Source organism: Phalaenopsis equestris, unplaced genomic scaffold (assembly GCF_001263595.1).
Source record: "Phalaenopsis equestris unplaced genomic scaffold, ASM126359v1 Scaffold000224, whole genome shotgun sequence".
Classification (NCBI taxonomy): domain Eukaryota; kingdom Viridiplantae; phylum Streptophyta; class Magnoliopsida; order Asparagales; family Orchidaceae; genus Phalaenopsis; species Phalaenopsis equestris.
This window is the reverse complement of record NW_018164666.1, coordinates 1,636,470-1,653,196: the sequence shown is the minus strand read 5'-3', so window position 1 is coordinate 1,653,196 and position 16,727 is coordinate 1,636,470. Positions and strand designations below refer to the sequence as shown.

Genomic DNA, 16,727 nt, shown 5'->3' with positions numbered 1-16,727 from the left:
CGTTTTTGGATATATATATATATCGAAGGCTATTATACGAGCCCCGATCATCTCTAGGTGTGCTCAATATTCTAATACCACACTCTACACATGAGAAAATTCAAACCCTTGACCTGAAGAAAGTTCGACATTCAGAAAGACTGTTCTACCAACAGATCACGACTCACACACCCAAACAAAATTATTAGGGTCTTATATCTCTCAATGATAACCTGTCAAAATATTGCAAACTATTTACAGGCAGCTAAAAATTTTTGGGAGTGATCTGCATATCGGCCTTAGTTTTGTTTCCCGCTTGCCATGGTGGCGCTTGACGGCAGTAGCGGCGAAAAGGACAATGGCTGCTGCTTCTGCTTCTGCTTCTACTTCTACGAGCACTGCTGTGGCGGAGTCAATATGGCGGCAAATTAAGTTCTCTCGTTCTGGTCGTTCTCTCTCTTGCTTTTCGCTTCTCGCTTCTGGCTTCTCGTTTTCCTTCTCTTGATACAGTTTCTAACCACTCCTTGTTTTCTTGTAACTATTAACAGTTTCGGACGATCATCTATCCAAGTAGTTCATTTCGAGCACGCTTTATCTCCCCAAGTAATTTTGGATTCTCAGATCTATCCTATCTTCCTCTTTCTGCAGCTTGCATTTTCTTTTTGGAAAGAATTTGGAAAGAGCGACCGTAATCGTTGATCAGGGGGGCGTCAGGAAGGTTTCAGGAAACCCTAGTGGCCGTTTCATATTTCTGGTACCATTTCCCTCACCTTTTCTTTTATTGCATCCCCCTTTCTTTTATTATTATTAATATTTGCAATGAAATTCTTCTGGCTTAGGTGGTTGGGGAGTCTAAGGCGAAGGAGTACTTATGTTTTCCGGAACAATTTTGCACTTGTCAATCCTTCTTCTTTGACGTTGTCAGCAAAGGCGAGCAGCTCTATGTATGCTCTTATCTGTTGTTATCTTTTCCATCAATACTTTGTTCTCTTTTAGGGGCTGTCTGGTAATGGATTTATTTTAAGTTATTAGGATTTAGTAAATCATGTGAAACCGGATTAACTAAAACCTGAATGAAAAACCGTCTTCAACGAAATCCTCTAAATCCCGCAAATCCATTAAAATCATCTATGTAAATCCACCGCGATCCCAATCGCTCTCGCTGCAAATCTCGAAAATCCACCGATTCATGGGATTTAGGATTTACGGGATTTATGAACGAAATCCCTAAAATTTGGATTTATAAAATCTGTGCCTTCAGCTTGTCCAAAATGACTGTTTGACAAGATTTAGCTCATCCAAAATGACTGTTTGACAAGATTTAGCTTAAATCCTAAATCCCGCTCTAAATCCTTTCCCAGACAACCCTTTATGGTTTACTCGACATAACGGGAAATTGGTTTCCTTTGAATATTTTAGTGTAAACACCAAATAGCATTTAAGCTAGCGGAAGCTGCAGGTGTGTGTAAGGAAGTGAGCATTAGTGATGAAGAGTTGGCAGTGATTCTTTGCAGGATCTGAGTTTTTGCGTGTGAACTGTGAAAGTAAGTTATTTTCTTCCTGTTTTATTGGTTGAATGATAGGAAAGGAGCTGCAAAATTTATTGTGAAAGTTGCTGGCATTTTTATGTTTGCATTTTTTGCAAGGGCTGCTTAGACTATATAACCAAGCTATTGAAAGACTAGCGCACAATCTTTTTAAGCATAAAATCATGCTATTTACCAATTATCTTTTCTTTTTGGTAACTAGTATTTATGATGTTGGATACTTCTTGCTTTGTTTCATTTTATTATACGTTTGGATTTCCTTATTTAAACCATAATGAATGCTTCCATTTGTAAAGTTATTTGAAGTCACATTGGATTTCGATGAAATTGTACCCTCTGTTGTTATCAAATTCCTTCCAAAGTCCTTCTCACCTTATAAAAAAAAGTACTTGTGTACCAAATATCTGAAGGTATGGTTCAAGCAGCAATTCTATTCAAGTCAACTCAACTAAGAAAGAAGGTGTGTGATATCGAACTTGCCAGGATCATGAGGAAACTCACTAAGAACATACTCGGCCCAATTTCTACTGACCCAAACACAAAGGCGACTCACACAAAGCTATATGCATAAAGCTGCACGATCCACATTTTACTCAATAAATCGGTGACTTCACTTTGCCAAACGACAACATCACTTAGCAAGTTGGAGATTTCATCAAGCCGATCAATGATTTCAACCATCAAAATTGCAACTTTAACTATTCACGATCTATGTGTCGACAATCCAATTACCAGTTATCATTATTTTGATATATTTTAGTATATATGGGGACCGTGAAGAGATTTTTTGATGCCATGTCATTTTACTACTTGTTGGCAACATATTGAGATTCTTTCTCTATGAACTTCTACACAAGGAAAAGGAGGGAAATGCAAGAGGAACCCAGAAAGCACCGCAAAGCTTCCTTGGATCGCACTGCATCCCCATGGATCACCAAATTTTGGGATCTCTCCCTCCAGCCTTCGCGACGGATCGCGGGTCTCGACCGCCCCACTGTTTTCGCTAGAGTTCACAGGATTTCGGTCCCATGGGATCGTAAGTGCATTCAGCGCCCGAGGGCGCTGTTTTAGTGCTCGTATTTGGGTGCTATTAGCTCTCGCGTCAGTCTCACGGGGTTAGGGAAAACTTCAACTTCATAGATCGAAGCTTCCGTTTCGTCTTCAGTCACCCCAGGATTCCACTGGCGACTGCACTCTCAAAGTGTCTGAGGGTCTCCTCACAAGTACGTTGAAACATCCACATCCATGCCATATTTTTTGACTTTTTGCCATGCACGTACTGTTGAGTTTTTCCAAAGTATCTCACAAACGGTTCAGTATTGTGTGTCTTGAGAGTGGCCTGAACTCCTGGCCTATAGTGGAATGAGTGATACGGTATTGACTACAAGATCACCCTGAAATATTCTTTGTCGTGTTTGTCCCATGTTAGGAGCCAGTATCACTGTCCACTCATTATGTGTTGCCATGAATTCTGGTTCCCTTGATGCTGCTCTGCTGACAAGGGATCCTATGTCCTCGGGCTCCAACAAAGGAAGGAGGCTGTTGCGCTTCCCGGCCTCAGTGAAAGAATACATGTTTCTATATCCGTCGTGCTGAATTCTCCGGTCAAACTGCCATAGTCGTCCCATTAAAAGGTGACAGACATCCATGGGAACATCACGTCATATATGATCCTGTAGCTGTCCTCCCATCGAAAATTCTGCCAAGCATCTTTGGTCGATGCTGACTTGATTCTTTCTTCAACCACATCAGTGAATATGGTCAGGAATGTCTCTGAGTCGCAAGTCCCAATCTCTCTACTATCTGTGTCGATACCAAGTTCTTGTTGCTTCCGTCGTCGATGATTTAATTGCATACTTTTTCGTTCAATGTGAAATAGGTGTAGAATATGTTGTGGTGAAGCCACTGTGGATCCCTCGTGTTCTCAGTTTATAGGATTCGTCTAGTTACGAGTCTCCTTCGTCTGGTGGCAATTTATACAACTCACCCTGTTCCTCAGCATTCTCCTTTTCGCTTATTTCATTTACGGCGCCTTGATCTGTGAGTGTGATTATCCTATTCGTTAGGCAACTGGAGGCAATAAGGTCGTAACCGTGGCATCAGTAGCACTTCCTAGCGGACACCGTGTTAGAAGAGTTGCCCTTCTCCCGTTTTTTCCCGCTTTGATCCGTAGTGTCATTCCCCTGTCCGGGCTTGCCAATGTCTCCCAGGATATCCCTGTCAGCCGTTGTAATTGTAGGTGATAGCCTACTCGAAGGTTGCTTCCTGAAAGATGATTGTTCCGGCTCTACTTATGTTGTCTTTCCACATTCAAAGCTAATGTATGAACATCCCCTGTGTTCAGTATGATTGCAACTGTACCATATTGTTGATGGTGGGTTTCAGATCCTCGAGATATCTGGCTATCGTACGTTCTCTGGCCCCGTCAGTTCGCATTTCAGCTACAAGTGGTCGAATTGGGATGTGAACTCCTCAACTGAAAGATCCTTCTGCTATTAGCTATGGAGTTTCATAAACATATCCTAATGGCAGTGGGTGGGAGGTATTTTTTTTTGCATTTCTTTTTTCATCTCCTCCCACATAGTCATCTTCTCGTTGTCTTCTCTTTTCCTCTAATTTTATAGATTTTCCTACCATAAGGAGTCATTTTTCTTTAATTTAATGGCAGCTAGCTTGGCTCGTTTGTTCTTTGTACATCTTTATATTCAAAAATTTGTTCAACTAATTGCAGTTAGTCGACAAAATCATTAGGATCTTCAAATTTTTGGAGGTCCTTCTTGATTCAAAGTCCCACTGACCTCCATAAGGGACCTCTCCTCTCGGTCTCCTTTGATGCTGAATACCAAAACAACATGATCAATATTCTTCGTCACTATGATCTTCCCTGTGGAACAGATTCATCTCTTTGTCCCTGTTTTCCCCGCGACTTTCTCAATCACGATCGAAGGTAATCTCTTCATGGTTTTCGTCATTCTGATCTGCCAGTCTCCATTTTAGATGACGAATTTCTCGTTGATTCTCTTCTCGGATCGAGTTCGATGTACCTCTTTGCGGTGACATGGCTAGGGTTGTGAATCGATGGGAAAAAAAATTTGGTGAAGGTGGCTTGGGTAAGAGCGAATGCTAGGAGATCTTAGAACGAGACTAGAGTTGAGCTAGTTTTGATACCAAATGACACCAGAGCTAGTAGGGAAAACAGTAGAAACAAAAAAAAAAAAACTTTTAGTAATATTAAAGTAGGGTTACAACATGACTCGAATGGAAATGACAACACAAAACATAAAACGACACCAATAAAAACTCCTAGATGTACCCGGATGGGTGGTGGAGGTCGACGAGAGGGATCAAGATGATGGGGAGGGATGATAACAGTCACGGAAGGCTGGTGATAGCGAATGGAAGGTGCAAAACTATAGGGACAACAAGCAAGAAAGGTTGTAGGTGGGAGACAATGGTAGTGGGTAATTAGAGGAGCTTGAAAGGAGTTAGGTAGGCAGACAACAATAATAATTTGTCGGAAAGGGAATGGCTGGGTGTTGGGATGACATGTAGAGAGTTCAGCAATTGAATAGAGGAGAGGAGAGGGTTTGGGAAGGGCAGAAAGGGAGGATACAATCATCACCTTGGAGAGGATACAACTGAAGCACCACTACGTTTTTGGATACAACCTACTAAGGGGAAAGAATTCCACAAAGGAATTTTAGAACAAACAACATCAAATCTGACTCCCCACACACATAGGACAACAATTTATATAATCCTAGGAAACTTCTACACAAAAGGAAAAGGAGGGAAAGGCAAGAGGAATCCAAAAGACACTGCGAAGCTTCCCTATGTCGCACTGCATCGCCACGGATCACGAAATTTTGTTATCCCTGCCTCCCGCCTTCGCGAGGGATTGCGAGTCTCGCTTGCCCTACTGTTCCCATGAGAGTTCGCGGACCTTCGATCCCGCGGGATCAAAGCACCTCGTATCGGGGCGCATTCAACGACTGGTGGCGCTATTTTAGTGCTCGTTTTAGTGTGTTGTTAGTACCTACGTCAGTTAACGCATCCATGAGATTTTGGTTATGAGTCTTAGGGTTAGGGCCTGGGAGAGATTTCCCACCTCTCGAATTATAGGATTTGGGAGAGATTGCATGACTATCAAATTGTAGGTGCTTATCATTTATGCATTCGTATGAGTGTGGTGGTTGTATTGCTTTGATTTGAGATTTGTGAAATAAAATATTTGATTTTCTCTAATATCTATGTAGGTTTGTAACAAATTGGTAAGCCGATGTATAGCCCTAAGAAATTTTTTCTTTTATTAACCAAAGGGCAATTAGTCTTTTATTATTAATTTTTGTTTGGTATAAGGGCTAATAGTTTTGGTTTAGGGTTATGCATAAGATTGGGTCTTGAGTCTTAGGGTTAGAGTTTGGGATTATTTTCTACCATTTGAATTGTAGAAATTGGGAGAGATCGATTACCTCTCGAATTATAGGTGCTTATCTTATTTATTCGCATTGAGTTGTTTGATATTCTTGCAATAAAATATTTATGTCTCAATTTCTGTCAAGAATCCTAATAAATGATATCAAAGCATTTGATTTTGCCAAGCCTACCATTCGAATCACAACATACAAGTTGACGGGCTATCAGAATCGAGGCCTACAGACCGTCGTGATTGAATCTCACGATACAGTTACATCTAGGAATTGGGATCGGGAATGCTATTCACAACATACATTGATATGAAATTTCCACGACGTATAGAGACCCAAAACTCCCATTTTTCTCCTCCTCTCGCTTTGTACTCGTGATACACTCATGATTAGAGCTTGCTGAGAAGGCCACGTGAGGATCGCAACGGACAGGAGACTTAATGCGTGACCTGATATCACGATACAATCACGGTTGGAGCTAGCAAGTAACCAACGCGGGATTATGATCTCCTTTGTGATTGAAGCCTTGCAATACAATCACGATAAGTGCTAGTTGGGGAACCGACACCTGGGAAGCTGACGTAGATGGGGCTCATGACCTCCCGATATAGACACTATTCAGACTACTGGATTTCAACATACATTAGTTCCTCCTTCCTGATCGAAACTCGTTCTAAGAGTAATGACGACCAACAAAGTAGTTCTGGAGAAAAAAATAGAGGAAGATATGGGTTAAATTAAATCTAGGATAGAGGAATTGTTTTACTCCAGCGAAAATTGATTCGAGAGCTTGGAAGAGATGATGATGGGGCTTATTGAGATGCAATCCAAGATCCCGCCGACGGTTCAATTTGCAAACCCTAATCAAAGGTTGGCAGAGAATCTTTGGATCAATCGAAATAGAAAGAGATCAGATAAGAGCAATATGAGGAGGAAAGCATCCATCATTAAGAACCCTCTCATATGGCTCTAATTGGTATAGATTATAGATTTCCAATGGAGGGGGTTGGGCCGAAGCATGGAGAAAAGGCTATGCAAGGGGTATGGAGGAGTACAAAGAAGGAATGAGAGAAGCTAGGAGGTATGACTATGATTGACGGAAGGACTTTTACCCTAGATACATGGAGGGAAACATCTGAAGGAGATGAGGCTAGAGTGGAGATGTTAGGGTTATAAAGTTGAAGATACCGATCTTTGATGGCAAAGACGCGCATGGATGGATGACTGAGTGAAGTGTTATTTTGCGGTGAATGGGTTAAATGGGGAGGAGAAGCTCTTGGCTATAGGGTTATGTTTTGAAGGTAACACTCTAGCGTGGTTTCAGTGCATGGAGGCTATAAATCTGATCTACTTGTGCGGGGAATTTAAGGATTAATTGTTGAAATTTTTTTGAGCCATCACGGAAGGAGACCTATACGAGCAATTCTTTGCCTTAACTTAGGAGGAGACTATCATAGAATATTGGAAGAAATTTAAGCTCTTGTTTGGATGGTTGAGGGGGATTTCTGAAGCAATATTGGAGGAGAATTTCATGAAGGGTCTAAAGCCCAACATATGTGCATTATTATCTTTTGTGCCTCCGAGAATCAATGGAAATCATGGAATTAGCGTAGTTGATTGAGGATAAAAATATAATTGAACGGGCTAATAAGAGCATCACAAGTGGAGTGCCCTGTCAAAATATTACAACCATGAGGACACCAAAAAACTCAAACAGTGGAAGTCTAAAGGGTGGCTCCCCAGGACTTGAATAATGGGACGCGATCGAGGGTGACATTTAAATGCCTTGCAAAGACAGAAATTCTGGAGAATCGAGCAAATGTGTTATGTTTTTGGTATGATGAAAAATTTTCCTCAAGATACCGTTGCAAGGATTGGACGCTACAAGTTCTCACAGTATGTGATGAGGAGGCAGGGGAGCTTGATCCAGCAACAATTTTCTTTTGTACACCTTGAGGATAATGTGCTTCTTTGGGAGGAGTGTATCGTTACATCGGTGCTTAGCTTGAGTGCAATTTTATCTTTATTAGCCTAAGGGAAATTTAGTCTTTTATTATTAATTACTATTTTGTATAAATAAGACTTAATAGTTTATGGTTAGAGTTATGCATGAGATTGGGCCTTGTTGACACTAAAAAGTTGAGGAGTTGACTGTTGGAAGCTGTCGGCTGCCGGAATCGAAATTCCTTCACCCGCTTCAGAGAGACATTTAATTTATACACACACACACACACACACACACACACACATATATATATATATATATATATAAGTTTAGAAAAAATATGAAATTAAACTGATTTCATATTTTTCATAGTTTAAATGAATGAACATTACACCTCAAGCCACGTTTTATCCCAAAAGGTAAACACAAGACTTGAGGGCAAGACTCGATCAAATAAACTAAGAAGCATCTAACATCCGTTTGGTCTGCGAAAATCATTTTATTTATAAGCCGACAAGTTCACCTATTTAATATGAAAAATAAATAGGGTTTATATTAAGCTAGGTTCGGAAAAAGTTTCTCATAAAGACTAGTCCTTATAGTTAATTACATCTTAGATGACCGAAGTCACCGAAAAAAACTCTCAATAAAAATCAGGTGATATTGCCTTCAAGAAAACCAAAGGAATAAGACTTTTCAACGAGATCGATTAAAGATGTGTGAAAGGGGAATGACTCAAATTTGAAACATTTTATGGAATCTAAAGGAAGAGAGACTTGCCATAGATCCGGAGAAGACCCTCGGTGACTTCCCAAGCTATCCTATAGTTTAGCTTCAGTTTTGAAGTTCGATGTTAATTTTAGGTGTACATGCAATTGTTGAGTCAACGATCTGCTGTAGAGTACCTCCTATAAAATCAACTACTGACTTCTTACTATAAGGTATAGTGTGTAAAAGAAATAGTAGCAGATATAACAAAGCAGTGACAACACAGTATGTATAGGAGCAGTAAAGCATGCAATATAAGAAAGTAGTAGAATGTATAGTAGAGAAGAATAGTAAGGTGTGTTGTAAAGTAAAACACTGTAAATGTAAAACAAATCTGTATACCTGGGAGGTCCGCTGCTCCTTTAAGTGTAATTGATGTAGCAGGTATATGTATAGTGACAGAATTTAAGAAACGAGCTAACTTGCATTGTATAAGTAAAAGTGAGGAACAAAAGAAACACCACCTGAAAAACTCGAGAGAAAGCGACAAATGACCCACGATGGAAAACTCGAGAAAAACAACAAATGATAACTCAAAGAAAGCCATCAAAAACACGGGAAGATCTCAGAAAAAAGACCAGGAGTGCTTTACCAAAAGCTTCAATAAAATTACACGAAAAATTCAAAGAGAGAAAATCGTAAGCACTTGGGTCGAGGCTAGACTTAGATACCATATATTTATACTCGAGGGACGTTGAAGGCTACCATCGGTCACCCGAATATATAGAGTCTGTCACTCAACTAGAAGAGTGTGCTACTAAACCTAAGTTAGAAAGGTGCTCCTTGGCCCGGTACCGGTAATCGACAAGTAGACAACCAAATTACAATACATTTAAAGTTTATATTTTAGCATGCACATGGATTTCAGATATATAAAAGGAAGCTGTATCATTTTTGTAGTAAAATTTTTTTTTTTTTGTAAATAGTGTATCTATTCTTATCGATTTTGAAGGATCTGATTGTCCACGAGTCGATCATGCCGTCGGGCGTAGGACCGCCAACAACCTAAGAAGGTACGAGCCCCCGCTAGTCTTGTGTCAGTGAATAATATTATCTTTCTACAGTTCATCGGGTCCTTGGATTGGGTCCTGATGTCGTAAAATGAAATATCATTCCGCTCTACGACCGGTGTGTCTTTGTAATAACCGTTCTGAGCCCCAAAACAAAATCGACCTACTTACGACATTGCTTGATGGTTTCATATATAGCAAAAGACTATATATGCGCACTTATGCTTCGGGCATCAGCACCAAAAAACCTAAACCAAGAAGCAAAGAAAACAAACAAAAAAAAAGAAACATAAAGAAAGAAAACTAACCCACCTCTAAAACCGATTTAGAAAGGAAAAGCCAAAACGGTAGGAGGGTTAGCTAAAACATCCGGCTGGCGGGACTCTCTCGAATAGGTAAAGAGGTGGGGCACACTCCCCCGGGCTAACCATGAAACATCTCCAAAAGACAAAATTAAAAAAAACTTCCAAATTGATCCCGAATTTTGCCAAATATAAAAAAATCCTTCCTCTTTTTCTTTTCTCTTATATTACAATCAATTTGGCCCGCAGGACTGGCCCTGAAACATTTTCAAACATCTCATACATTATTCATAAAGGGGGCGTTCAAGCTCTTTCAAATAATCAAGAATTAAAATACTTCATTTCGTGATCACCAAAACATTCAATTCCAACTCAAGCCCAAAGTTTCTAATACCATATGAATCCGACATCATCCAAGATTTCTATATAAGTGCTGGCGGCCGGGGCAGCAAGGGAAACCACCAAAACAGGTTCACGGGTAAGGGGAGCAACGCACACAAATCTTTTATATCATAAGAAAAAGGTGTCACTCAATCCTTCTATATTTACTTATCTAGCACCTAAACTCTACTGTTTTGCATTCATACTATCCAAATCCTTTCTAGGATGCCTGATATAGACAACTCTTTTTTTTTATATGTATCATGAGGATTCAGGTGTTAGAAATGTAAATATATAAGAATTGGGTGGCTTGCATATAAATTTTCCAAAAGTATAATAACCATAGCAAGGAATATGCGATCACCATGCTTAATAACCATCTGTGTCACCTCTGCTAGTATACCACTTTTCTTCTATGAATGCGAAGATACAAAAGGAAATTTTCTTCAAAGGCTATTATATATGCAGGCCAAATATAAACACAATCCATCATGAACCATACAACATGGCTCGAAACAATTTTATCAAGATTTAAAAACAACCAACTAAGCAAACAGCCAACTAAGTTATCCAACAAAAGAGAACTCTAATTCCACATGTATTTTGAAATTCCATGGATTTGCAACCAAACAAGCACTCTATCGATCATATAAAGCGAAACATTCTTAAATTACATCAGTATCCATCTTAGCCTTTCAAATATATTGCAATTTCCCTTTTAATTCCTTTATTCAAGAATTTAATGTGAAGCATGCTATGAGATCAGTATATAAAGGGGGTATGCGCAAATCAACGATAATATTCACGAGGTAGAAACAGTAATGCAAGACGTAAAAAACAACATTCCTCCTGAACCTTAAAATTCTGAATTAATACATATGCAAGTACATATACCAATATAACAAAGATGGTGTCCCGGAAAATTTTAAGTAGATCTTCATATGCAAAAAAAAAAAAAAAAGAAACGAAACTTGATTCAAGCCCAACCAAAAAATATTCCACTTCTGTTTTTTTTTTAGCCAACATCTTTATGAACTCAACAAAAATAGCATTGGAGGGGATCTCGGATAGAGGTGAAAAGAAAATGGGAGAGACTACCTTGTTCAAGCTTCACCCACAAAATTCCAAAAGACTTCGAGCACACACACAGGATGAACAGAGCAGGAAAAATCCATCCAAAGATATTAGATAAAATTTTGGTAGCACCTCCACCCTCTTCAGAATTTCGGCCAGCCTTTCACCTCCCCAGATGGGGTTTCTTAGAGCCAAGAAAGGAAGAGAAAGCTCACCTAAACCTACCTGTGGTGAACCGAAGTTGAGGGAGGCGGGAGAACGACGACAAATGCCGCAGAGAGGAGCAGGCGATAAGAGATCGCGTCTGGGGCGCATGGGGGCTGCGGCTTGAGGGACTATGACCGGGAAGATCAAGGAGATAAGAAATGCAGCAGGGGATGGGCTACGTGTGCGGCTCGAGGGATCGTGACTGAGCTACCGGCTTCGCGAACGGGAGGGAGCTACCGGCTTCGCGAACGAGAGGGAGCGGGCGAACCGGGCGAACCGGGCGAACCGGGCGAGGGATTTAAGGAGAGAGGGGAAAATGTTATATATAATAATAATAATAATATTAATATTATTATTGTTATTATTATAATAAGCTTCATTTTGTGCATTTCCTCCTAGACACGCCATCATTGTGAAATGAATATCTCTCGTAGGAAAAATCGATGTTCCGGACGCGCTGGCGTAGTCCGTTTCGTCATCCGAAGTCATCCAAGTAACATCATCGATGACCGGCTCGAAAACGCGTCAAATTCGATTTTCCGTCAAAATTTTGGTTCAAGCCCGATTGATCAGGATGGTGTAAATGGTTGTCATGAGAGGTTTAGAAAAGATTTGGAGTGATTTTGAATTGATTTGGAGTGTCAATTTGAGGGATTTTAGACATTTGATCAATTTGGGTATGTTGGGTTAGACCTGGGTTTAGGTTGGGCTAGAGCTTAGCTATGACCCAATTAAGAGTTCAAAATGGTCTAGGGGAATGTCATGAAGTGTTCTCAACATTAATTGGGTGTCAATTTTGTTATTTGGGCATTTGATTTAGTGACATTTGGAGACATGGCTAAATTGGGGCAAATTTGGGAATTTTGGATTTGGATTGAAATTGGATTCAAATGTGGGTCGATTGGGCTTGGACTTGGTTTGAATTGAGTTTGATCATGCTGAATTTGAGTTTAGAATTGAAATTTGAGGAAATTGTGATTAAATTGAGTTTAATTGAAGAGTCGAAATTAGTTTCATAGACAAGAGACTGAGTTGGGTATTTTGGTGAAATTGAGGTGTCAACCATCCTGATTCGAGCCACGGACCAATGGAATCTCCATTTGGGTCCTCTATGTACTGGTGCTAGCTAAACCCCAGGCTAGGGCTTGTGGGTCTAGGAGACCATCTACATGAGTCTCTCAAAAGATAAATAGATCAAAGTCAACAAGTTTGAGTTTAGAGTTGTGAGTGAATGTGAGTGAAAGTGAGTGTGAGTGATCCAGACCAACATCCAGGGTCAATTCTAAGGTCAAGCAGTCCTAAGGGTCAGCCCTAAGGTCAAGGTCCTATGGGGATTCACCTTGAGCTCCCCCATATTGACCCCACCTACTAAGTGCTAGAGGTTATGACCAATATGTGGAACTTCAAGTTGAGCAAATAATGATTTAGAGTTTCTAATGGTGAAGGTTCCTTTTCTAGTTTTTTAGGAATAGTCAACAAGAAAGTTCTATGGCTAGACTCTAGGCTACTAAAGAGGAGAAAGCTAGACCTCAACCAAAAATGAGGTCAACAGGCCTTGAGTCTTAGGGTTAGGGTTTAGGAAAGATTTCTTACCTCTCTAGTTGTAGTATTTGGGAGAGATCACCTACCTCTCGAATTGCAGGTGCTTATCTTATGTATTCGCGTTAAGTTATTTGGTGTTCTTGCAATAAAATATTTATTTGCTCTAATTTATGCTAAAATTCCTAACATACTCTAAATCTGGCATTAGGGGACTATTTATTGCTATAAAACACAACAAAACTAGTGTGAAGGCTTCATGTTCTTTGTTTATTCATTTTTTTTTCTGAATGGCTACTAGATACAATTCATAGGTGCTCTCTTGATTGTTTTTTTTTTTTTTTTTTTTGCATTTTTCTTCGTTTCATTTTCGATAAAAATGCAACAAACTTTACACCTTTTGTTTTTTTTTTTTTTTTTTTTTTTTTGCATTTTTCTTCGTTTCATTTTCGATAAAAATGCAACAAACTTTACAATTAGTTTTAATAAATCACAAAATGTTATGATTTTTGCTTAAAATTTATATCTTTTTCTTAATTATTTAATTCACTCAACTAAATCAATAATAAGTGTAATCATGCAATAGAGCATTGCAACATTCGAGTGTGGGAGCTTAATGAGCAAACAATAGAGCGAACTTGTTAGTGGAGGAGTGAGTAAAGCCAGGAAGGTTAACGCTGCAAGAAAGGAGGTGGGAGGAGAGGTGATGAGGGAGAACAAAGGGGTTGCCAGCTAGGTTTAGGGATAGCCTACCTTTGATACCCTGTCAGAGGGAAGGTTGTTTGGAATCATTCAATAGAGTCCCTTGTTTATAATAATTAACAAGGGAATGAGGAAAATATTCTAAGGTACATTGGAATTAACATAAACCACCCTCCTAGTATGGAGAACCTTCTTAGTATAGTTTTATATACCATCTACTCTAAAAGTATTTATTAGTTTAAACTTTAAAAAATCTTCATTTGTGATAGTTGAGCTAATTTGTGAAATAGGAGTTCAAACTTTTCTGATTATTATTCCTCAAAACTGCCTTTATGAATTAGAGGTTGTCTCTCTCTTCTCATAAAATCAGGTAGCTTGCTTTCCTTGTTATAAGCTATTAGTTGTGCATTGCATTTTACTGATATGTAGGCCTTTCATTTGTTGTATTTCTATAATAATTGATGAAGATAGTTTTTTAATGCCAAATCAATTTTGCCATACCAAGCTAATATTTTGCATGCCAGCCCATGACCACGTTACAAAGTATATACTCATATGTGTTCTATCGCAACTTTCATGTGTTGTTTCTCATGCACAATGCTCACGTAGCTGTATACACTACTTGTTTTAGCTCTGTATCATTCTATACACACTGCTTTTGTTTTATATATTTAAGTAACAGCTATAAGTTTACAGAAATTAAATTAAGTAGCCTAAATTTAAAGAAATTTGTCATTCTTACTCTGCGAGTCAATTCCAATAAAAATAAAATTGCTTTTTCAATTTATTTTTTGTTCTTTATCTATCATATGGTAGTATTCTTGTGGTTCTTATCCCATTCAATTCCAGTTTTCAAGTACCTATGAAAGTAGTGAAGCCATTTGAAATTTTCCAAAAGATATTGAAGAATGGTTCAATGAAGCAAGGTCGTTTACTAGGCTTGGATGTGGGATACAGATATGTTGGTCTGGCTGTTTCAGATACCTGTAATAAAATTGCATCTCCAGTGAGGTAAGTGAGAATATTTAGCATACTTTGTATGTACTTTGATAAATTATTGTCACTTCTTTTCAGGTTGTTTGACATAAATTTGATGGCTTCCTTAGTTGACAATGTTCCCTTGTAACTTGTCCCTTGATGCTTCATGGTTAACCTTGCGTGACAGTTTAAATTTGTCTGTTTGTATTGGCATCATTATATTAAGTTATGCTTGTAAAGGAGCTAATGGTTATGATTATGCATTGGTGTGAAGGAGTAATTTGTCTCCAGCTTTGGAGGATAATGGACTTTTTCTTACTGACCTTTGTGAAGAGGACACATGTTTATTCTCTCAGCTGTGCTTTTGATCATTCACTAATGTGAAAACCAGCTATATGTCTGCACTACTATCTTATTAATTACTGCAAGCTGAAACCATCTCATGGTTTCAATGAATTAGCCTATGGTTTCTATTTTTATGGTTTTTGGTGCTCAATGAGAAATTTGGCAATGAGGCTTTCTTCTCTAACACAAGTTCTCCCTCTTTCTCTTCTCTTTTCACTTGTGTTTTTTTTTTCATTCTTTCTACCCTTTTTTCTCCTTAAAAACTAAATTAAACTCTGTGGTAGTGTTGGAGCTCATGGATTTCTTTTTTATACTCTTTTTTCCTTGTTGCTAATCAAAATGCAGTGGGCCTAAACCCACTGTAATTTTTTAAAGCAATCTATATCAGATGCTTATGTGAATTCCTACACAGTCTAGTTTATAAAGTAAGTGCTAATGTTATTTATCTATGAATCTACCTTATAAAGTCAATTTTGTTAGATTTCTTATGAATCATGGTGTTTGACTCAATATTATATTTTAATTGTTGTGCTTTGGCCTATATTTTATGTTATGTAAGTTACTCATAAAGCCTTTATTTATGTTTTGGAAATGTGGCTACCTAACAATGATTAGCACTTTAGCTACTTCCTTTTAACCCGAATAATTTTGGGTCTTTGTTCTATTGGTGCTCCTTAATATGTAATCATTTTGAAATCCTTCTCAATGGTCCTTCAAACACCATTTGCTGCGATGCTTCGTTTCAAATATTCGAGGAAGAAGGTGAGGGAGGAATGGTTTAACAGAGGGTGGTTAATCTGCAAGCATGAAGGAAGGTGGAGGTGAGATCGAGAGGTAGAAACAGTTTAACTAAGGGTGGTCAATTTGGAAGCATGAAGGAAGAAGGGCTTTGAAGCGCGGTGGTTGTCGCGTGCGTCTAGGGTAGAGAAGAAGACAACATCGTTTACCCTTTAGGAGGAGAAGTGAGAGGAAGAGGTAACTGTGGAAGGAGCTCTCCTGAGTGTTGGAGTAGGATCACGTGCAGAGGAAGAGGAGCTCTCGACCAAGCTTTGCTTGTGGGTGAAGGAAGAACAAAAGTCGAGCATGTGATGGAAGAGAAGTAATCGAACAGAAAAAGAGGAGAGAAGAAGCTAACTGTTGACCTCACTTTTGGTTGAGGTCTAGAAAACTTCTTTAGTAGCCTAGGTCTAGCCATAGGACTTTCCTATTGACTAGTCTTAGAAAACTAGAAGAGGTACCCCACTATTAGAAATTCAAAACTCTTTTTTTTATTCAACTTGAAATTCCACATATTGATCTTAACCTCTAGCATTTAGTAGGTAAGATCATTATAAGAGAATTTAAGAAGAATCCCTACAGGATTACTTGGCTTTAGGGTTGACCCGGGGTGTTGACTTGGAACTAAGATACACCATATCTTCACAATATATTAATCCATGGTTCATTTAGAATGGATATTTATCCAATTCTATGTGGAATGCTTAACTTGGTCTTTTGCCCCTAGGCACCTCCAAATTACCTAA

The 16,727-nt window shown here is 38.9% G+C and overlaps 1 protein-coding gene across 6 annotated transcripts in view; it reads left to right on the top strand.

The window, feature by feature from the left end:
• Positions 1-850: 850 nt before the first annotated feature.
• LOC110023305 (putative pre-16S rRNA nuclease) overlaps positions 851-16,727 on the top strand; it is a 50,311-nt gene continuing 34,434 nt past the window's right edge. For 5 of the 6 annotated variants that reach the window (XM_020722632.1, XM_020722628.1, XM_020722631.1 and 2 more), the window contains exons 1-2: positions 1,439-1,523; positions 14,731-14,892. In XM_020722632.1, the coding sequence (XP_020578291.1) occupies positions 14,744-14,892 (149 nt within the window). In that variant the 5' untranslated portion in view covers positions 1,439-1,523; positions 14,731-14,743. Of the gene's footprint in view, positions 924-1,438; positions 1,524-14,730; positions 14,893-16,727 lie in introns of those variants that run through there. The other variant, XM_020722629.1, reaches the window with a different exon arrangement.